Genomic DNA, 23,962 nt, shown 5'->3' on the forward strand with positions numbered 1-23,962 from the left:
TAAGTTACTCAAGCACTTTGTGTCTTTTTTTGCAGACCAGCATCTGCAGTTCCTTGTTTCTACCCGTCTCAAACCATGAAGCTGTTGACCATCTCTACAGCCGCTATTTTGAAGAGGACAGGGGTGTGCCCGTAATGTCGGCAAATTTGGAGAAAATGTAGGCACAGAAAGAAACACCAATGTAACAAACGAGTGGTAAATTTGAGTTTTTTTAAAAGACACAAATAAAAGTGTTGGAGTAACTCAGTGGGTCAGACAGCATTTCTGGAGAACACGGATAGGTGGTATTTCGGGTCGGGACCCTTCTTCAGTCTGATTTGAAACGTCAGTTATCCATATTCTCTAGAGATACTGGCTGACCCGCTGAGTTACTCAAGCACTTTGTGTCTTTTTTTCCTTAAATCAGCATCTGCAGTTCCTTGTATCTACCATAGACAGCAACTGGGCTGAACTGGGCCAATCAATAATTATTCATATATATTCATAAAGATTCTCATTTTTGTTTAGAGATATAGCATGGAAACAGGCTCTTCAGCCACGGGGACCGTGTCAACCAATCATCACCCGTACGCACTAGTTCTGTGTTAGACCATTCTACACACTAGGGGCAATTTATAGAAGCCAATTAGCCTATAAACCTGTACGTCTTTGGAATGTGGGAGAAAGCACTCGGAGAAAACCCACAGGGAGAACACACAGACTCCTTACAGACTGCACCTGCAGTCAAGATCGAACCCGGGTCACTGGCGTTGCAAGGTAACAACTCTTCCACTGCACCACTGAGCTGCCCTCATTCTAATTAGCAAATGATGCAGATAATGGCTCCTGTGAATCATAATAGCCCGCTAACATCTATCCCAGCACAATTATTGTATCTACATTGCCCTGTCAACATTCACATATTGACAGTTATTCGAGCAACTCCTTCTACCTAACTGCTAGATTCAGTTCACAGTCCACAAATTTAATTTCTCAAAGATTTTACCCCTTCTGGGGTTTGCTGAAGGAATGTGTACATTTTCCTCGATATCATGTCCGGTTTAAAACATGTTCACGTTTGCAAAGTTAATTCAAATTTTTAGGCTTGATGCCTTGGATGTTAGGAACTAATTACCACTCCACTGGTTCCCCCCACTGGCATGCTCCACTGCAACCTCTCTGCTGGCTCTCCCTTCACTGGCGCCCCCCACTGGCTCTTTGTCCTCTGGCTCTTGCTCCACTGCAACCTCTCCACTGGCTCTCCCTCCACTGGCACTCGCTCCACTGCAACCTCCCCACTGGCTCTCCCTCCACTGCAACCTCCCCACTGGCTCTCCCTCCACTGCAACCTCTCCACTGGCTCTCCCTCCACTGGCACTTGCTCCACTGGCTCTCCCTCCACTGGCACTCGCTCCACTGCAACCTCCCCACTGGCTCTCCCCCTCTGGCACTCACCCTAATGCAACTCCCTCTACTCACACTCCCACCACTGCAACCTCTCCACTGGCACTCGCTCCACTGGCACTCCCTCCTCTGGCATTCACCCCAGTGCAACTCCCTCTACTCACACTCCCACCACTGCAACCTCTCCACTGGCACTCCCACCACTGGTACCTTCCACTGGAGCTCCCCACACTGCACTCCCACCACTGGCACTCCCACCACTGGCACTCCCATCCGCACGTCCCCACACTGTAAGCCCAAGAAACAAAAACCGAACAGGTCATTCACCTCACTTTCCCACATGTACGCCTTAGCTACTGCTCAACAATATCAACAAAGACTCTTTGGAATTAAAAAAATTCCATCCTTCCGATCCACAGATTCATACCTGACTATGCATTGGCACAGAAGCAGGTCAATATACAAAGAGAGAAATGATACAATTTATAACTGGATCAGCCACATTAAGCTGTGAAGGAGATATATGAAAATCCAATTCATCACCCAAGGGCACATCTCCATAGTCATCCCACTGCAGTTCTAGAAGTCGTAAAGATCAGTTAATAAACCGCAGTGCATGGACCAAGAAACGCTAACAGTCGGCATAAACCAATGACTTGGGGAGACAGTGGTATTCAATAGTCCGTGGGTGGTTGTGGGAAGCAGAGGCCGAGCATTGGAGATGGCAGAACATGGGAGAAGAACTACTGGAAGGGCATGGTGATACAGAGTGGCCCATGATGAGGTGGGAAGGGGGAGGGTCGTGAAGGAGATGGGATGTCGGGGGTCTGCAACGGGGAGGGGGAGATGATGGCATGGAAGGGGGTCCATGAAGAGGAGGTAAGAGGAGGTTGGGGGAACTGAGGGGGGTCCGATTGGGGGGTGGGGGTGGGGGTAAGGGTACTGCAAGAGCCCATTAGAGATGGGATGGCAGGTATCCATGAGGGCAGAGGTTGTGCAGAGATCCAAGAGGAGGAGGTGGCATTGAAGTGGGGGTCCATGAAGTGGAGGTGGGGAACTAAGGGAGGGTCCGATGGGGGAAGATGATACTGCAGCATTCCGTGGAGAAGGTGAGAGGGCAGGAAACCATAAAGGGGAGGAGATAATGCAGAGGTCCATGATACTGGGATACTGTATAGGTGGGTTACTGGGGGGGGGGGGGGGGTGATGGGGGAAGATACTACTGCAGTGGTCTATGAAGGTGGTGATACACCGGGGCTTCGTGAAGGAGAGGGGGTCTGGGAGAGGGGAGGGGGGAATGCAGGGGTCTGTGAAGGGGATGATATTTGGAGGCTCACTTAGTACCACACCCATTCTTCAACCATCCAGCAGCACTTTCAATTATTGAGGCTGCAGGAAGCAAACCCGCTCCTATGCAGACCCACCTCCTCGGGAATGTAATCGGAATTGCATGCTGGTGCTGAGTGTGTGAAAGGGAGGTCTGAGAGGGTGTCTCTAAAGAGAAGGTGGTGTTAGATGGAGCATGTCATGGGTCAGTTTTATTCACCAATTTAAAAAAACCAAGGTCCTCTCTTCATGTGCAGACAGTATACAAAGATTTTATCTTGCACTAAATGTTGTACCCGTTATACTTTATCTATGCATTGTGGACGGCTTGATTGTAATCATGTATAGTCTGTCCTTTGACTGGATAGCATGCAAACAAAAGCTTTTCACTGTACCTCGGTACAAGTGAGAATAGTAAACTAAACTGAACTGAACTAATCTAAACTAAAACTAAACAACTCAATAAGGGCAGGAAGCTCCAGAAACTCCTCACTGCAACACCTCCAATAACACACCTTCCAAAGAGGAGGTGCACAGTGGCGCAGCTGGTGGAGCTGCTGCCTCACAGTGCCAGAGACACCGGTTCGATCCTGCCCTCGTGTATAACCTGCGTGTGGAGTTTGCACGTTCTCCCGGTGACTGCGTGGGTTTACCTCCGGGTGCTCCAGTTTCCTCCCACATCGCAAAGACGTGCGGGCTTGGAGGTCGACTGGTCTCAGTATAACTGCCCCTAGCATGTAGGGAGTGGATGCGTAAGTGGGATAACATCAAACTAGTGTGAACGGTTGATCGATGGGCGGCGCGGAGCTGGTAGGCTGGAGGGGCTGTACCTCTAAAAGAAATCTAAGGAGCGAGAGGTGTAAGGACAGGAAAGGGTGATGGTTCTGGTGGCCAGAGAATGGGAGGTGATGGAGGACATGTGAGAAAGGGAGACAGCTCTAACATCACTGCACCCACCACTCCCTGACCAAACCTCTAGCAACCTTTACCACATCGCTTTGCAACCGAGCAATTGGGAATAGTTTTGAATCAGCACTTTTTTGCTGAGATATTCTGTGAGGAAAATAAATTGGCAATCCTAAAAGTTGACATTGAGGGAAGATGGCTTTAAAAAAACCCAATAGATTTCCACTGACTTGCCAATGCCTAATGTTCTTTTACTTCACCGAATGAAGTCCAACTTCACACCAGCGCGTTAGAACTTGTGCACGAAGGATTGCTCTTACCGGGCCAGGCTGTTGACTGGATGAATCACAGGCAAGGGAGACCAGGTCCTTGAGAGGATCCTGTGGATTGAGATGAGGTGGGAACCGGATCGTTGTGTGGGGGAAGTAGCCGGAAGCACTCTGGGGAAGGATGGAAGTTGTTGGAAAATGCAACGATGAAGAGGCGTGCGGGCTTCTTGATGCGAGACCTACAAACACACAGAACACATTCAACTTCAAAACTTTTTGAAGGAAACAAAACAATCCCTGAAGTAATTATTCAAGATAGACACCAAAATACTGGCAGTGTAACCCAGCGGGCTCCTTGCTCCTAGCAATGCACATGCATCGCCTGGTAGAAAAAACAAGCACACCCAGGTTGTTGCACTTCCCCGTTCGACACCATTCAGATAACCCTTCCTCTTCATTTTGTGTAACTATCTTCAGTGCATCTGCCAAACCACCACCTATCAGTGCCTTGCATCCTCATAGTTTCCTGCCTCTAGTGTGTCCAAGCCCTTAATAATATATTTAAGAGGGAGTTAGATGTGGCCCTAGTGGCTAAAGGGATCAGGGGATATGGAGAGAAGGCAGGTACAGAATACTGAGGATGACCAGCCATGATCATATTGAATGGCGGTGAAGGCTCGAAGGGCCGAATGGCCTACTCCTGCACCTATGTTTCTATGTTTCTATAATCTTATATGTTTCAATAAGAACACCTCTCATTCTTCAAAAATTCCAGAGTATACAAGCCCAGCCGCTCCATTCTCTCAGCACATAACAGTCCCGCCATCCCAGGAATAAACCTTGTGAATTATGCTAATAACCAACATGCAAACTTTCAGATTTCTTGGTTGTTATTTAGCTATGAACGGCACACAGGTACATTCTGTTTTTTTTATCTTCCATGAGAATCTATTCTCCCCCCTTGTATCCTTCAGTACGTACTGCTGCAGTCCGGGATGGGCCAGTCGGCAATATTCTCTAACGGGCATCTCTCTGAGCTGGGAGGCCATCAAGTTTCGGGCGGACCAAAGAGTGTATTTCACCAAATTGATGGTCCTCCAGCAGCAGTTAATGTCTGTCTCATAGTGCATCCCAACTAATAGTCCATAAATCGGAGAGTTCCACTCCCTGCATCACTGTGCTGCCCATGGAATTTTTGTTTTCTGTTTTTAAAGTAACTTTTGTGTTTAGTTTGGAATAATGCTGTCAGCCATGAGGCCTTGGCACATTAATACATTGGCTCCAGCACATTGAAGCGATCATAAAGAAAGCCCATCAACCCCGCCTCTAGTTCCGTAGAAGATTGAGGAGATTTAGTATGTTTAGCTTAGTGTATTATTGTCCAGTGTACCAAGGTACAATGAAAAGCTTTTTGTTGCATGCTATCCAGTCAGCGAAAAGACGATACATCATTACAATCAAGCCATCCATGGTGTTCAGATAGAGGATAAAGGGTATAAAAAGTTAATGCCAGATAAAATCCAATCAAATCAGATTAAAGATGGTTCGAAGGTCTCCAATAAGGTAGACGGGAGGCTCTCTAGCTGGTGCAAATGTAATGACAAAGAATTGTGTACAATGCATAGTCCATCATGGGTACTGATCTCTCCCATCAAAAGGATCGACAAGAGTCACTACCTCAAAAAGGCAGCCAGTATCGGCAAAGACCCACACCATTCTGGTCACTCTCCCATCTCACTCCTGCCATTGGGAAGAAGGTATAGAAGCCTGAAAACTGTAACGTCCAGGTTCAAGAATAGCTTCTTCCCAACACACATCGTGCTCGAGAAAACCACATGACATAAACTAAATGAGGAACTGTCTTTGGGTGCACTCCGGACTTTGGGCTTTTAGCACTAGTATTGGGGTTTAAATATTTTCTTCTTTATTGTGGAATCTGTGTGTATTGTGGTTATGGGCCTGTGCGTAAAGGTTTCATTGTTCCGTCCTTGGTACATATGATAATTAAACACTCTTGACTCACAACATTAAAATATTGCTGGATTTCCACTTCCTTCTTAGTAATCCTGTCAGCAGGCAACTGATCCCTTTAGAAAATATGAATTAGAGTGTGTTGTGGAACCAAGATGGATTAAGCTTGAGAAAGGTTGTTCCATATTGACAACAGGATCTTCATGGTACTTGTCTAACATCCTGCAGTTTGGAAATAACAAATGTTTTCAACAAACCCATTTGTTTGAATCAGTATTCACAGAAAGTCAATGTTATGTAATTGCTTGGTTTGGATCGATCGGAGCAGGCCAGCTAAGGGGGGGTGGGGAGAGATGGCTTGCTGTTTTCACATTACAGTCAAGGAGTTAAAGATTGCACTGCATATATACAGGCCCTTCAGCCCGTGCATCTATGCTGACTACCATCTATGCAAATCTACTTTCCTGCCTTGATTCCATATTATAACAACATTTAAAAGACATTTGGACAGGTGTGTAGACAGGGAAGGTTTAGAGGGATATGGGCCAAATGCGGGCAAGAGGCACTAGTGTAGATCGGGCAGCTTGGTCGGCCTGAGCAAGTTGTTCCGAAGGGTTTATTTGCATGCTGTATGACTGTGTGACATTCTCCTCGCTTAAGAATTACCAACAACGGTAAAAGGTTGTGTCTTTATAAATCGAAATCTAGAAGGCGTAGGTTTAAGGTGAGCTGGGCAACATTCAATAGGAACGGAAGGGGTAGCTATTTCATTCAGAGGGTAATGGGTACATGGAATTAACTGCCAGAGGAGGTGATTGGGGCAAGTAGCAGGTAGGAACGGTTTAGATGGATTTTTGCCAAATGTGGGCAAATGGGTCTAGCTTAGACAGGGCATGTCCATTACAAACCATGAGAGGCAGGACATTTGTACAAAAAGGGTGTACATTGTTCAAATTCTGAACAAAATGTTATTTTGCATGATTTATAGAAAAGGACAACATTTAATCCAATTCTTAAGCTATAATGTACAACAAGATCATGCAATCCAATGTATCAATAGATACTAAGACAATAATTTGTACACTTATTTGCTTTATATACTTATTTGGCATCTTATTTCCAGAACAAGATGGAAAGTGATGGAGACCCAAGGAACTGCAGATGCTTGAATTTTGAAATAAAACACAAAGTTTGGATGTATTTCAAGGGTCAGGCAGCACCTGGGGAGGAAATGGGCGGATGACATTTCGGATTGGGACCCTTCTTCAGACCGAGAAATGACCCAATCCGAAACGTTGCACATCCATTCCCTCCACAGATGCTGGTTGACCCACTGAGATCCTCCAGCACTGTGCTTTGTAGAAAGGGATGGAGTGAATCAGAAGCATACAGCAGATAACACCCAATAAATAATTGAAGTCAAAGATAGACACAAAATGCTGTTTTATACCAAAGATAGACACAGCATGCCACACACATCTGGATCTCCTGCCATCAGGCAAGAGATACCGTAGCATCAAAGCCCGGACTACCAGACTGTTAAACAGCTTCCTGCCACAAGCTGTGAGGCTGCTAAACAGTCACTCCACCTGATTCTGTGGCTTTGCACTGACATTTTAATAACTCTGGCACTGGCCACTCAAATCAGCTGCCCTGGACATTTTAATGACTGCTTTTACTGTATTTTAATGTTGCTGTTTTACATGCTTTTAGCTATTTATACTGTTTCATCAGGGACTGGATTGTTTTTACTGTTATTATGTGTGAAATGTTTAGGTTTTATGTGCGATGCTCCGGTATTCCCTGGGAAACGTCTTCTCATTTTGCACTGTACAACTTGATGCTTTGCAAGTTGACAATAAAGGTTGATTTGATTTGATTTGATTTGATTTGAGAATAACTCAGCGGGTCAGGCAGCATCTCTGGAGGAAATGGATAGGTGACGTTTCGAGTCGGGTACCTTTTTCAGTCTGATTGTAATTGGGGAAAGAAAGCCAGGTTTTGTCCATCCCCCCCACCCAACTCAATTGGGGGGTTTGTCTCCCCCCCCCCCCCCCCCCCCCTAACAAACCAGCGTCTGCAGCTCATTTCTTATGAACTAATTGGAAATCTCGGTTCTTGTCATTAGAGGGGTTTGGTTTCCTGCGGCAGAGTTGGTGGGACACTTACCACTGTGCACGGCGATCACGGGGCGGTGATGCTGTGTGAAGCTACCCAATCGTGAAGACGAGTCCTGTGGAGAGGGGCTGTTAAACGGAGATTTGTCCATCTCGCTCTTCTTCACTGTAGGGGAGATCCCTAAAGGAAACACAAACAGGCGACGCCTCAGTAACTCCCATCTGCACAGTCCCGCTCACTCTTAACTTCTTGATTGATTACATGCATTTAAGGAGAGAGCATGGAAACATGCCCTTCAGCCCAGAGTGCACGTGGACCATCAATCACACTAGTTTTGTGTTATCCTACTTTCACCTCGGACACACTAGCGGCAATCTACAGAGGCCAATTAATGATAACCTTTTCTGTTCTGTCAGAGGATATCTCTGTATTTGCTACTTGTTCACTGTTTAATTGGAGATACAGCACGGTAACTGGCCCTTCGGCCCAGCGAGTCCGCGCTGACCATCTACCACCCCGTTCACATTAGTTCTATGTTATCCCACTTTCTCATCCACTCCTTACACACCAAGGGCCATTTAGAGAGGCCGATTAATCTACAAACCCCCACGTCTTTGGGACGTGGGAGGAAACCGGAGCATTCAGAGAAAACGCATGCGGTCACGGGAAGAAGGTGCAAACTCCGCACAGACAGCACCAGAGTCTCTGGCAGTGTGAGGCAGCAACTTTACCAGCTGCCCCACTGCACCACCATTCTTCTCTGCTGATGGAGCAGAGGGACAACTCTCAGAGCTCCTGGACCAGCTAAAACTGAGAGGTGAAGGATGTGGAATAATAGCACCACGTTAATCTGGTCCACAAATACAGAAGATGGTCGGTTGTCAACTCAGTGAAAGATGCTCTTTGGTTTGTCCGAAACGTGTTGGTCTCCCGGCCAAGTGAGAGTTGTTCGTCAGGGAAAGTTGCCGACCAACCCCATTCCAGATGGTTCTGTGGGGGAGGTCCACAGTCTCGGGCCCTTCTTCTGCTGGACATTGAGGGGCAGCGTCTGGTGGGGACACCCCTCAGACAAGGGAATGGATATCACCCCAGGTGGCCACATCGCTGACCAATCTGGATCAAGGTGACGGCTGGAGGCCTTGCGGCCATGGCAACGGGTCTTTGTGGCCACTGCAACTTGGAGTTTGAAAATGGCTCCAAAAATCTGACGACTCTTGTACAAGGCCTCAGTGGGCTATTTCTATACACTTTGTACTTAATTTGGGATTGTGTTTTTGTAGAGTCATAGGAGCCATTCAGGGTGGAAACAGGCCCTTTGGTCCAACTTGCCCACACTGACCAACATGTCCCATCCACACTAGTCCCATCCACACTAGTCCCACCTGCCTGCATTTGGCCCATATCCCTCTAAACCTGTCCTATCCATGTACCTGTCTAATTGTTTCATAAATGTTGAGATAGTCCCTGCCTCAACTACCTCCTCTGGCAGCTCGTTGCTGTATAGTACTACCCTATATACCCGATTACTGTATGGAGACAATTTACTGAACAGTATATAAATAAAGAATTTCACTGTAGTTTCGATTTTTAGTTTGGAGATATAGCGCGGAAACAGGCCCTTCAGCCCACCGAGTCTGCACCGACCTGCTATCCTTGCACATTAACACTGTCCTACACACACTAGGGAACATTTTTGAATTTACACCTAGCCCATTATTGGTGCAGTCAAACCTGTACGTCTTTTGGAGTGTGGGAGGAAACTGAAGATCTTGGAGAAAACCCACGCAGGTCACGGGGAGAACATACAAAGTCTGTGCATTCAGCACCCGTAATCAGGATCGAGCCTGGGTCTCTGTCGCTGTAAGGCAGCAACTCTACCGCTACGCCACCGTGTTGCTCTGTACCTCAGTGTATGTGATACTAAAGAACCATTGACCATGACTGGCAAGGGTGTTTTGTGTAAAGATAGGTGCTCGCGCTACTGGTAGACGTACTGAGAATGTATGAAGAGTTTTTGCATGTTGTTTGCATTGTAATTATTTTTTATGATGAATAATGTTTATTTTGTGGAATGAATAAAGGCTCCCTGGGCTGAATGGCCTGTTCTACGTCATAAGAAAATATCAGAAGTAAATCCTTATGATGTTCCACGATGATCAAGTGGTGTACACCATCTTCACAAAGAATTCAAAGGCAGCTATTCGTTTTTGAGGTCTACAATACATCACTATGCTCATGAGGGTACATTCTTTTATCATGTCCTGTCTAACCCAGTAAACAATTTCTGTTAACCTTGGAAATACAAATGTGCACAGCGTGAAGGAACAAAGCAGCAACATGTTGCAGCAATTTGGCCTTTTCCATCAACATCAGTGCACGACACCGTTACATTTCAGCTAAACAAGCTAACATCATGACCTCTAGATCACTGTGCAGTTCTGGATGAGATGATCATGAATATTCAGCCCTGTATCTAGGGCTTTTAACCACATGTGTAACAATATTTGCTGCACAGTTGAAGGTCTGGTGGAGCTGCTGCCTCACCGTGCCTGAAACCCCTGTTTGATCCTGACCACGGGTGCTGTCCATGTGGAGTTTGCATGTTCTCCCAGTAACTGCCTAGATTTTCTTCCGATGCTCCGGCAAAGATATGTGGGTCTGTACGATAATGGGCTTCTGTAAATTGCCCCGAGTGTGTAGCAAGTGGATGAGAAAGTGGGCTAATATAGAATGAGTGGCAACGAGTAATCGATGTTGGGCATGGACTCAGTGGGCAGAAGGGACTGTTTCCATGCTCTATAAATTCATAACTTAAGAACTTATATCGCATGGAAACAGTCCCTTCGGCCCACTGAAAACCGAGTTTGAACCTGACCGTGGGTGCTGTCTGTGTGGAGTTTGCACGTTCCCCCAGTGCCTGCCAGGGTTTCCTCTGGGTGCTCCGGTTTCCTCGCACATCCTAAAGATGTGTGGGTTTGTAGGATAAATGGCCCTCTGTAAATTGCTCCAAGTGTGTAGGGAGTGGATGAGAAAGTGGGATAATATAGAATGAGTGAGAACGAGTAATCGATGGTGGGCATGGACTTAGTGGGCCGAAGGGACTGTTTCCAAGCTCTATCACCAAACAAAATTCAACCATGGGGAGAGACTGGCCAGGTTGGACTTGTTTTCCCCCGGAGTGAATGAGGCTGAGAGAGTTGACCTACTAGAAGTAGAAAAAAGGATCCAAATCCAAAACGTCACCCATTCGTTCTATCCAGAGATACAGCCTGTCCCGCTGAGTTACTCCAGCACTTTGTGTCTATCTGCTAGAAATATATATCATGAAATAGGATACACAGTTAAGAACTTTTTCTCTTGGTAAGAGTATTGCGAGCAAGAGGGCTTAGGTTTAAGTAGAGAGGAAGGAATTTAAAGAGAAGTTAAAAAAAGATCTTTGTTAATATAAGGAATTCACTGCCAGAGGAGGTGGTGAAATCAGATGCAGTTATTCTGTTTAAGAGGCATTTAGGTAAATGCTTACATGGGTTAGCATAGAAGAGTGTGGACCTAATGTGGGCAAATGGGAATTATGTAGATGGATAAAAAAAAGTTGGCACAGACTTTGGGCTGAAGAAACCATTGGTGTGCTGTATAAATGTATAAAATACATTACAAATCGACAGATTTATGTACAATTTCATTGTCAGCTGTTTAATAAATTCAATAGGAACCTGAGGGACAACTTTTTCACACAGAAGGCGGTGGGTATATGGAAAGGGATGCCACTGGAGATAGTTGAGACAGTTACTGTAACAAAAATTAAAAAAACATTTGGAGAAATATATGGATAGGAAAGACTTAGACGGATATGGCCAAAAGTTGATAGGTAGGACTTGTAGATAGGGCATCTTGATTGGCATGGGCAATTTGGGCTGAAAGGCCTTACTCCATTACTTTAGTATATTTTTTAATGGGTATAGTATGAACACTGAATTCTCCAAACTAACCAATAAACATTACCACCCCATTCCCCCTCTCTTCCACGTTCCTTACCTGTATATGCACCGATTTCTCCCACAATCCCAACCTTTCCAGCTTTCCCCGTTCCCTTCCATATATATCACTTCCTGTGGCCTCGCATGTAATGCCTCTTCTCTCCTTATCTCACAGCCTTTTGTCCTTTCATCACTGGCCTTTGTCCAACCATCTGTGAATCAGATCCCTCCCTCCCCGGTATCCACCTATCACTTGCCAGGATTTGTCCCACCCCAACACTTTTCCAGCTTTTTCCCCTCTACTGCATTCAGTCTGAAGAAGGGTCCCGACCCAAAACGGTGCCTGTCCATGTTCTCCAGAGATGCTGCCTGACCCGCCGAGTTACTTCAGCACTTTGAGTCTTTTTTTGTAAGCCAACATCTGCAGTTCCTTTGTGAGTTTCACAGAAAGGGGTTGTTGGTTTACTTAAGGAAGCCCTACGGAAGTTGCACTCTTCCAGGTACAGGGAAGTGTTGCTCCTGAATGAATGGATGGATATGGCAATGATGGGTGTCGAGAGGGAGAGTATTTTCAGGATGTCAAGGGATCTAGGGCAGCTTAGCCAATTAATTTAATAAATTGAAGGATATAGCATGGAAACAGGCCCATGAGACCACTGAGTCCATGCAAACCATCGATCACCCGTTCTCACTAATTCTACGTTGTGCTACTTTCTCACCCACTCCCTATACACAAGGGGCCAGTTAACCTACAACCCTGCAGGTGTGGGAGGAAGCCGGAGCACCCCAGAGAAAACGCATGTAGTCACCGGGAACACGTGCAAACTCCACACAGACAGCATCTGAGGTCAGGATCGAACCCGGGTCTCTGGCGCTGGAAGTGGCTCTACCAACTGTGCCACTGTGCTGTTTGTAGCCTAATATTATGCAGGTGACCCCGCTGTTGTACAATGGACAGGCAGGGAGAAGTAGGAATGAGGGAAGGAGGGGGGGGGGGGGGGGGGGGGGGGGGGGGGCAGGGTGTTGCTAAGGAACCAGTGGCAGTGGCATCCACTGGTAAATGCCATTCTCCCTCACAACGCAGCCACACGGTAAGGCAGCTTGTAACTCGCTCCTCAGCTGTCAGGCCCTCTCCGCTTCCAGTGGAAGGTCTTTGAACGTAACCAGCTAACCACTTGTTAATGAAAGGCTAATTGGGACTGTCTAGACAGGAAAACAAAACCCCACAATAATCCCAACCACCTGCTGGGCCTATCACTTTAGGACTAAAGTTAGAGCCTTTCCCCAACCTTGGGGGTCAAAGGATTTACTGGAGTCTATAAAATCCCAGCACTTCCAACGCTAGTCTCTGCCCTTCCGGAAATCCACATTAAAAGAAAATGCCATTTGTCAACGGAGATATGATTTTATTTGCGGCTTCTGAAAATCTATTTAACGTAATGACGAGTAATTTACAACCTGCTAACTGTCGGGGGGGCAGGAAGCCATAAATCACCAGCTAAACAATGCGTGCATCAATTTACACCAGCTCCGTCCACACTCTTAATTCCTCAGCCCGTGCTTCTGAAGTATGTAAATGTTTACAGCTGCAACAATTTCACCGCCAACCAGATCTCCACAGGCGTGAATTTTGAGTAAATGAACAGGTAAGAGTAACTTCATTTACAGTAAGTGCCCTGCTTACTCCTTCTGGAGATGTTGAGCTAACAGGATTTAAGATTACCCCAGGGGGCGCTTTCATCCTGATCACCCACTATCAGCCTCACCACTGTGGAACCAAGCTCACCTTCCCCCTGGACTCCCTGCCCATCCACATTCCAAATCCCACACTCCAAAGACGTACAGGTTTGTAGGTTAATTGGCTTGGTAAATGTAAAAATTGTCCCTAGTGGGTGTAGGATAGTGTTAATGTGTGGGGATCACTGGTCGGCACGGACCCAGTTGGCCGAAGGGACTGTTTCCGTGCTGTATCTAAACTAAAGCAGGAAGACATATAAATAAACTGTCAGGATGACAGCCCTGTTGCTGCACATGTTATTTTGTTCAAAAATGGGAATCTCTCAAAAATAGTTGGACCATGTTCATAGGTACATAAGTTGTAGGAGCAGAATTAAGCCATTGGACCCATCAGGTCCACTCCACTATTCAAGCTGATCTATCATTCCCGCTCAACCCCATTCTCCTGCTTTGTCCCTATAGCACCCGACACAGTTAGACAGGTACGTGGATAAGATGTGTAGTACAGGAACTGCAGATGCTGGTTTACACATGGATAGGACAAGTTTGGAGGGATATGGGTCAAACACTGGCAGGTAGGACTAGTGTAGACTAGTGTAGCTGGTGTATATGTTAGCCGGTGTGGGCAAGTTGGGCCAAAGGGCCTGTTTCCACACTATGACACTCTCAATGAATATGCAGATCCCTGCATCAGCTTTATTTTCTTAACACTACACACTGCATCAACATCAGAGCCTTTTATAACGAAGGAGTTGTACTTTGTAACATCTTTCGCTCAGTTCTGACATTCTAAATCTACTCACACTTAATTATGTACATATTTTTTAGGTTTTTTTTTTAACTGCTTAACACATGAAAGATGATGTCCACTTTGCATTAGTAAAATTCAATGATTCAATCCAATGCTACTGTATTGTCACATCTACCTTGCAGGTACAGTGAAATTCTTTGTCTTTGCATACAATCCGGTGAAATCATACAGCAGACTTCACCCCACGTGTGTTTTCTCTGAGATCTTCGGTTTCCTCCCACACTCCAAAGACATACAGGTTTGTAGGTTAATTGGCTTGGTATAAATGTAAAATTGTCCCCAGAGTGTGTAGGGTGGTGTGTTAATGTGTGGGGATCGCTGGTCGGTGTGGACCCGGTGGTCTAAAAGGGCCTGTTTCCGCACTGTAAGTCTAAACTAAACTAATATATCACAGAAATATCAAAGACTAGAGGACATAGCCGTAAGATGAGGGGGGGGGGCAAAGTTTAAAGGAGATATGCGGGGCAATTCTATTGCACAGAGGGAAGTGGGTGCCTGGAAAGCTCTGCTTGGCGTGATGGAGGTGGCAGAAACAACAGTGGTGTCTAAGAGACTTTTGGATAAGCACATGCATATGCAGGGAAAGGAAGAATATGGACTATGTGCAAACACCACAGAACTACTTAGAACCTAGAATTTAGAATAGTGCAGCACAGGAACAGGTACTTCAGCCCACAATGTCTGTGCCAAACATGATGCCAAGACCGACTGTTACCTGCCTGCACGTGATCCATATCCCTCCTATCCTTAGATATCCATGTGCATATCTAAAAGTCTTCGTATCTACAGGCACCACCACATCCACTGTGTGATCCAAGCTCTCATCACCTTCTGTAAAATACTCGTCCAGTACATCTCCTTGAAACGTTGCCACTTAAAGATATGCCCTCTAATTTTTCCATCTTCAAAAAAGGTTCTGACTGCCTACCCTCTCTATGCCTCTCATAATTTTATTTACTTCTATTCGGCCTGCTGTCAGCCTCCGATGTGCCAGAGAAAACAATCCAAGTCTGTCCAACTTCACCTTGCAACTAATGCCTCCTAATTCAGACATCGTTCTGGTAGACCTCCTCTACATCCCTCCTGTAATGGGATGACCAGAACTGCACACAATACTCCAAATGTGGCCTAACTAAAGTATTATAATGCAGCATCATGACTTCCTGACTCTTATACTCAATCCCCTGACCAATGAAGGCAAACATACCATATGCCTTCTTAAGCATTCTATCTATTTGTGCTTAAGAAGGAACTGCAGATGCTGGAAAATCGAAGGTAGACAAAAATGTTGGAGAAACTCAGCGGGTGAGGCAGCATCTATATAGATGCTGCCTCACCCGCTGAGTTTCTCCAGCATTTTTATCTATTTGTGTTGCCACATTCAGGGAGTTATGGATGTGGACCTTAAGATCCATTTGTACATCAATGCTGTTAATGTCTTGTCCATAATTGTATAAACTTGTATTACTATTGTGTATTTATTGCATTGTTAATAATTATATATTTATTTCTGTGTTGGATTAATGGGCCCATTAAGCTGCTGGAAGTAAGATTTTCCTTGTTTCATCGCCAGTAGATTAGACCATTGAACACTCTTAACAGTTGACTTGACCCGTGACTTGAGTCTGAGGAAGCATCTTCAAAGTACCAATAAACTGGTGTTCTCAAATTGGACCAAGGCTGGATCTTCCCCCTTGGTCCTTTGAAGAGACAATCACCAGGGGGGCTGATGTAAAGCAGATGGTAATCAAGGCCTATCTATCAGCCAGCTCCCTCCCATGAACCCTGAAGAAGGGCTGAAGAAGGATCCCAAACAGAAACGCCACCTATCCACGTTCTCCACAAATGCTGCCTGACCCGCTGAGTTACTCCAACACTTTGTGTCTATTTTTTTGTGAACCAGAATCTGCAGCTCCCTGCGTCTACGCTTCCCCCACAGGTTCTGTAGAGTGCCAACAGGTGGCACTCACGTTCCAGTGAGATTGGCGCCACAACAAATCAGTCTGAAGAAAGGTCTCGGCCCGAAACGTCGTTTGTCCATTCCCTCCACAGATGCTGCCTGACCCGTTTAGTTACTCCAGCACTTTGTGCTTAGCTCAGGATTCCAGCACCAGCAGTTACTTGTGTCTCCCAGTCCAGTTCTGGATGCCCTTCGAAAATGGGTCCACCTGCTCCTCCAACAATAACATTTTGGCAGTAGAGGGCGACATAGTGGCATAGCTGATAGAGACCTGCATTCGATCCTGACCTTGGGTCCAGTCTATGTGGAGTTTGCACCTTCTTTCTGTGACCGCGTGGGTTTCCGCTGGGTGCTCCAGTTTTCTCCTGCATCCCAAAGACGTGCAGGTTCGTAAGGAATTTGTACGCTCTCCCCATGACCGAGCGGGTTTTCTCCAAGATCTTCGGTGTCTTCACACACTCCAAGGATGTACAGGTTTGTAGGTTAATTGGCTTGGTGTAAATGTTAATTGTGCGCAGGGATTGCTGGTTGGTGTCCGGAGTTATTGGGTCAAAGTGCCTGTTTCCGTGCTATATCTCCAAACTAAACTAAACAAATCTTCAGACAGATATAGATCTTTGAGAACGTGCAAACTCCACGCAGACAGCTGCCGAGGTCAGGATTGAAGCTGGGTCTCTGGCACTGTGAGGCGTCGGCTCTACCAGCGTCACCACTGTACCACATGATGTTGTTACCTTGCTGCTAATATGATTCTTTCTACGGGGTAGGAACGTGGCAGGTCAGGTACTGTACTCACCTCCTTCCATCTCCTCTTGCCAGTTCCGACTGCTTCCGGCTGGTGAGCTGGGAGACGGGTAAAACTCTCCCCCCGGGCTAGTGTCAATATCATCTTCCATTGAGCCTGACTTGTGTCTCTTACTCCTGCAAAGGATTAAAAAAAAAACAAGGTTTTGTTTACTACAAAGCACAGGTCAGTTCACACTCTTCCCTCTTTTGAATCAATGCATGCTGAGAATAATAGGTCTCAGAAATTAGTTCCCAAGTATGTTGCATCTCAAAGTTTTGTTCTACTGGAACTACCTCCTCAAAGTTATTCGGATCTTTCAACATGAATAAATGGTGGGGGCAGAATTAGGTCATTCGGTCCATCAAGTCTACTCCGCCATTCAATCATGGCTGACTCAATCTTTCCCACTCAACCCCATTCTCCTGCCTTCTCCCCATAACCCTGACACCCATACTAATCAAGAATCTATCTATCTCTGCCTTAAAAATATCCATTGACTTGGCCTCCGTAGCCTTCTGTGGCAATGAATTCCACAGATTCGCCACCCTACATACAAACATTTCGAGATGCATCAGCTGAATCTCAAGCCTAGTGGTTTACTACAAGGGCAAAGGTAAAAAAAGTTAAATATCGCCTGTTAGTTTCAGAGGCTTGTCTCCAACTGTTGAAACCTCAACGTCTCACCTCAGGAAAAGCCTGGGTAAAATAAAATATAGAGACACAAATTGCAGATCTCGATTCTGGTGTAAAATACTGGAGAACAGTGGGTCAGGCAGCATCTATCTGTGGAGGGAATGGATAGGCAATGTTTCGGGTCGGGACCGTTCATCAGGCTGATTGTAATAAGGGGGAGAAAATGAGAGGTGAAAGCGGGATAAAGCTGGCAAATGATAGGTGGATACAGGCGAGGAGAGGTGGGGTGGGGTGGGGGGGAGTTGATTGGCAGATAAGTAGACAAAGGCTGGAGATAAAGGAGACAAAAAGGGGTAAGATCAGGAGAGAAGAGGAGTGTAATTAAAAGCCAGATGGAGGGATATAGATGGATGGGGACAGGGATGGTGAGGAGATGGGTAAGATAATGGGAGAATTAGATGCGTACTGGGGTGGGTGAGGGAGCACAGGGAAGGTGGGGCAGGAAGGGAGGAGGGGTGTTTTGGAGAATTCAATGTTCATACTGTGGGACTGTTAGCTACCCACGTGGGATATGAGGTTCAGATCCTCCAGTTTGTGTGTGTGGCCTCATTGGGGGAATGGAGAAAGCTCAGGAATGAAAGGTCAAAATGAAAAGGGGATTTAAAATTAAATATAATAATAATAATAATAAATGATTCAAAAAGGACCTGCAGATACAGTTTTATACCAAAGACTGACACAAAAATCTGGAGTAACTTAGCGGCCAGGCAACATCTCAAGAGAAAATGGACACGTGACATTTCGGGAAGGGACCCTTCTGTGAGTTACTCCAGAATTTTGTGCCTATGTTTAAAATTAAATATACATGTATTCATGAATGGATACATTCTTACTTCCTTTAAGGGCTTAAACAATCTGCAGTTACTCAGCAGAACAATCCATTAACTCATAATGTTGTAAAACAACATTTAATGATATCCCGAGGCCAACATCATCATGGGATACCTTGCACAGCATCAACACAAAGAGTTCAAGACAGTCTTTGGACCGAAGCAACATATTGCTGATGCTGGAATTCCTTTAGCCCAAGAATCAGAATGTCAAAGACTTGAGGGCAGAGCTTTAAGGTGAGAGGGGCGAATTTTAAAGGAGATGTGCGGGGCAATTCTTCTTGCACGGGGTGGTGAATGACTGGAATGCACTGCCAGGGGTGATGACAGTGGTGGTGGTGATTGATGCAGATACAATAGTGGTGTTTCAGAACCTATTAGATGGGTACATGGATGTGTGGTGAATGGAGGGATATGGATCGTGTTCAGGCAGAGATTAGTTTAACTGGGCATCATGTTCACCATTGATAATTGGGGCCAAATGGCCTTTTGTCCTGTTCTATGCTCAATGTTCTAGTTTCTATCAAGTGAGAAATGGGTGACAATGTGACATGCACACCCAGCAAGCCATCCAGGCAGCTTAAGAGATACGAGAGGTGCTATGATTCTTTACAGCGAAACCCTGTTTCAACCTCAATCGCTGCTCTCTGCAATCTATACTTACCAACTTACTGGAATCATTTGGCACTTACCTTTCCATCAAATGCTCCAGAAAAAAAAAACCAGCTCGTCAAAAAGAAAGCAAAATGGAAGTTTGCACCTGACTGACTTTGCCAAGGAAATCATGGCTGCAGTTACAAGAACAGTCCGACAGTGTGTTCTGTTAATCAGCCCTGCTGAGCCAGAGAGTTTCAGACACGTACCCGCTCGAAGAGCTGCTTGGCAGAGTTCTCCTCATGCCTGCACTTGGTGGATTCAGATCGTAGGCCAAGTGCCCTTGTAACTCTCCAAGAGAGAAATTCGGCCCTGTCCCCGTCACAATGGGGGCTAAAAAATGAAAGAATCAAAACATGTTAAAACCACCCATCAGAATTCCCTGAACATGGACACACAGTGCAGAGTGGCTCAGCATGTGGAGGCAGCATCTCTGCAGAAAAAGGATGGGTTATGTTTTGAGTCAGGATCCTTCTTCAGACTTGGGTCTGGAGAAGGGTCCCAAACCCGGAAACGTCACCCACCCATCTCCAGAGATGCTGCCTCACATGCTGAGTTACTCCAGCACTTTGTGTCTATCTTCAGTGTATACCAGCATCTGCAGTTCCTTCCGACACAATCAAAATGATCTAATCTCGACTGCGTTTAGTTTTGTAGGAACAGTTCAAAACCCAAGTTTGATTAGTCAGAGAGTCACACGGTGCAGAAACAGACCAGTCAGCCCAACCCACCCATGCCATCCGAGATGGCTCATCGAAGTTAGTCCCATTTGCTTGTACTTGGTCGATATCCCGTTTAGTTTAGTTTAGAGATACAGCGCTGCTGTAGGAAGGATGTTGTTCAGCTGGAAACAATGCAGGGAAGATTTACGAGGATGTTTACAGGATTCGCGGACCTGAGCTATAGGGAGAGGTTGGGCAGGTTGGGACTCTATTCCATGGAGCACAGGAGGCTAAGGGGTGATCTTATAGAGGTGTATAAAATCATGAGAGGAATAAATAGGGTGAATGCATTCTTGTACCCAGAGGAGAGGAGTCTGGAGGACAGGTGAGAGGGGAAAGATTTAGAATTTAAAGATACAGCGTGGAAACAGGCCCTTCAGCATACTGAGTCCACACCAACCAGTGGTCACCCAAACACTAGTTCTATTCTACACACCAGGGACAATTTATAGAGGCTAATTAACCTACAAACCTGCATGTGCTTAGAATGTGGGAGGAAATCAGAATACCCGGATAAAACCCATTTGGTCACAGGGAGAACGTACAAACTCCATACAGACAGCATCTGTAGTCAGGATATGACGTGTACGGCAAGAACTCCACCGCTGCGCCACTGTGCTGCCCCAAATGAGAAATTGAGGGACAACTTTTTCAATCAGAAGGAGGTAGATGATGCAGGTACTAAACCCATAGTTAGATGGATCAAGGAAAGGTTCAAAGTGGGGCATGGTGGCGCAACGGTAGAGTTGCTGTCTTATAGCGCTTACAGCACTGGTGTCATGGGTTCCATTCCATCTACGGTTGCTGTCTATACGGAGTTTGTACATTCTCCCCGTGACAGCGTGGGTTTTCTCTGAGATCTTCGGTTTCCCCCCACACTCCAAAGACGTGAAGGTTTGTAGGTTAATTGGCTTGGCGTATGTGTAAATTGTCCCTATTGTGTGGAGGATAGTGTTCATGTGCGGGGATTGCCAGTTGGCGCGGACTCAGTGGGCTGAAGGGCCTGTTTCCGCGCTGTATCTCTAAACTAAACTAAAAGGGATATCGGCCAAGTACAAGCAAACCGATGGGGCATCTCGGACGACATGGGTGGGTTGGGTTGGGCTGACTGGTCTGTTTCTGCACCGTGTGACTCTCTGACTAATCAAACTTGGGTTTTGAACTGTTCACAGTTCAGTTCTGAACTGAGCGTGCCCTTTATGTACATCCAACCCTACACCGAGTATCTCAAACCACAAAGTACATGGGTCGAGTGATTCGAATCCAAATGTTCACATTTCTTACAAAATATTGACAGAAATTTGTAAAAATATTTATGGTTGTACAGCAGACCTGCTGAGAGAGTGATGTTTATGGAAGGCCTCGTTAAAACTTCGAACTGAATGAATTGCTTTCTCCCCCCCACCCCCCCTTCTCCCCTCTACGTCTGACCTGCTGTGCTCGACCGTGTAATGGTTTGCACCGGCTCGGTTCACTCAGAGTCAGAACCAATTTTCGGAACCTCTCGTGGCCGCACAACATTTCACACCAATGGGGAGTTGTGAAGAATTTTCGGTGAAAAATGCTTCTGCAATCATCACCAAATCCAAGGCTACAAGTTGAATTCAACTTTTCCCTGATCTTTATCGTCGCTAATTTAAACATCAATGACTATAGTAATTATCAGACAGTCATAGAGTCATACAGCATGAAAACAGGCCCTTTGGCCCATCTAACCCATGCTGACCAGGATGCCCCATCTGCTCTGGTCCACCTGCCCCTGTTTGGCCAAAGCCCCTCTAAAAACCTAGGATTGACAGAAAATGCTGGATTTGCTCAGCGGGTTAAGCGGCATCCCTGGAGAACGTGGATAGGCGACGTTTCGGGTCAAGGCCCGTCAGAAGAAGGATCCTAACCCGAAACCTCACCTATCCATGTTCTCCAGGGATGCTGTCCCTGACTTACTCCAGCATTTTGTGTCTTTCCTCGGTAAACCAGCATCGGCAGTTCCTTTTTTCTACATTCTCCCTCCAAACCTTTCCTATTCATTATACCCATATAAATAATTAATAAAGCACCAATCCTAAGCCACAAATGGCTATGATCTCTTATAACAAATCTAATCAATTTTTTTAAAAGAGCTATGTTAGAAATGACTATCCCAGCTGCAGAGTTAGTACAAATAAAAAAAGACACTTACTTCTCGATACTTGCACCAGCTCCGTTACATTGAAGACACCTGAAGTCACAAAACTTTCTTGAAACTCGGTATGTTCTGCAAAAGACAAGACAATGAACTGTTTCTGCTTGCCTGGCTCTACAAAATGTACAGGGGGTGAAAATGTGTACATTTCCAGGAGTACTGTAGGTATCATGCTATAGATGTACCATAGAAAACATACTGCCGAGGTTGAATCACAGCTTGGTTTAAGAACAGCCCTGCCCAAGACTGCACGAAATTGCATGGACTTGTAGATGTCGCCCAGTCCATCGCACAGACCTGGCTCCCTACTGTTGACTTCATCAACACTTCAAGCTGTCTTAGAAAATCAGCCAACTTAATCAAATACTTGCCCCACCCTTGTCATTCCTTCCTCCCTCTGTTCCCGTCCAGCAGAAGGTACAAAAGCTTGAAAACACGCACCACCAGACTCAGGAACAGCCTCTTCCCCTCCATTATCAGGCTTCCATAAGCTAGGGCACTGTCCGGTTTGTCCCCTACCCCATTGCGGACATTGGACTTTGTCTCTGGAACTGGTGCACTACAATGCTAAGAACTATATTCTGCACCCTGGATCTTCCCCTTTGCTCTACCTATTGTAATTGAGTTCGACTTGATATTTATGCACTGTATATCTGATCTGATTGGAGAGCAGGTTAAAATAAAGCTTTTCGTTCTACCTCGGTACACATGACAATAATAAATCTCAACCTAAACCATAAAGCACAAGACCAAATGGTGGGAACAGCAATGACGGCAATGACATGTTCAACTAGAGAATGGTCCTGTCCCACCATCTACCTCATTGGAGACCCTCGGACTCTCTTTAATCTTTAGGAAGGAACTGCAGATGCTAGTTTACACCAAAGATAGACGCAAAATGCTGGAGTAACTCAGCGTGACAGGCAGCATCTCTGGAGAGAAGGACCCGAAACGTCAGTCATTCCTTCTCTCCAGAGATGCTGCCTGAGTTACTCCAGCAGTTTGTGTCTACCTCCAATTATTACTGGACTTTATCTTGCACTAAACATTATTCCCTTCATCCTGTATCTGTACACTGTGGACAGCTTGATTGTATTAATGTACAGTCTTTCTGCTGACTGGATAGAATGCAACAAAACAGCTTTTCACTGTCCCTCTGTACACGTGGCAGTGAACCAAACTAAACTAAACTAAACTACTGCGCATGCATGTGTCATAGAGTCATAGAGTGATGCAGTGTGGAAACAGGCCCTTCGGCCAAACTTCCCCACAAATTACAATAGAGTGTTTCTTGTACGCCGGTTGTATCAGCTACACTAGTCCCACCTGCCTGGACTTGGTTCATATCCCTCCAAACCTGTTCTATCCATGCAGCTGTCTGTTTCTTAAAAGATGGGATAGCCCCAGCCCCAACGACCTCCTCTGGCAGCTTGCTCCACACACCAACCACCCTTTGTGTGAAAAAGGTTACTCTTTGGACTCACACTAAATCTTTTGCCCTTCACCTTGAACCTATGTCCTCTGGTCCTCGATTCCTCTACTCTGGGCAAGAGACTCTGTGCATCTAGTGGTTCTAAAATATGTGGTTCTAAAATAACTGTCTTACCGTAAGTCCTGTCTGGGAAGGCCTTACATG

At 45.8% G+C, this 23,962-nt stretch overlaps 1 protein-coding gene across 5 annotated transcripts in view; it reads right to left on the reverse strand.

The window, feature by feature from the left end:
• The window catches only part of nfic (nuclear factor I/C), a 436,656-nt gene that overhangs the window by 71,718 nt on the left and 340,976 nt on the right, over nt 1-23,962 (reverse strand). For 4 of the 5 annotated variants that reach the window (XM_055658629.1, XM_055658624.1, XM_055658626.1 and 1 more), the window contains exons 4-8: nt 22,324-22,398; nt 19,632-19,755; nt 17,255-17,379; nt 8,025-8,153; nt 3,936-4,123 (exon numbers count right to left, since the gene is read on the reverse strand). In XM_055658629.1, the coding sequence (XP_055514604.1) occupies nt 3,936-4,123; nt 8,025-8,153; nt 17,255-17,379; nt 19,632-19,755; nt 22,324-22,398 (641 nt within the window). The remainder of the gene's footprint in view (nt 1-3,935; nt 4,124-8,024; nt 8,154-17,254; nt 17,380-19,631; nt 19,756-22,323; nt 22,399-23,962) is intronic. The other variant, XM_055658628.1, reaches the window with a different exon arrangement.

This window comes from Leucoraja erinacea, chromosome 29, assembly GCF_028641065.1.
Source record: "Leucoraja erinacea ecotype New England chromosome 29, Leri_hhj_1, whole genome shotgun sequence".
Taxonomy (NCBI): domain Eukaryota; kingdom Metazoa; phylum Chordata; class Chondrichthyes; order Rajiformes; family Rajidae; genus Leucoraja; species Leucoraja erinaceus.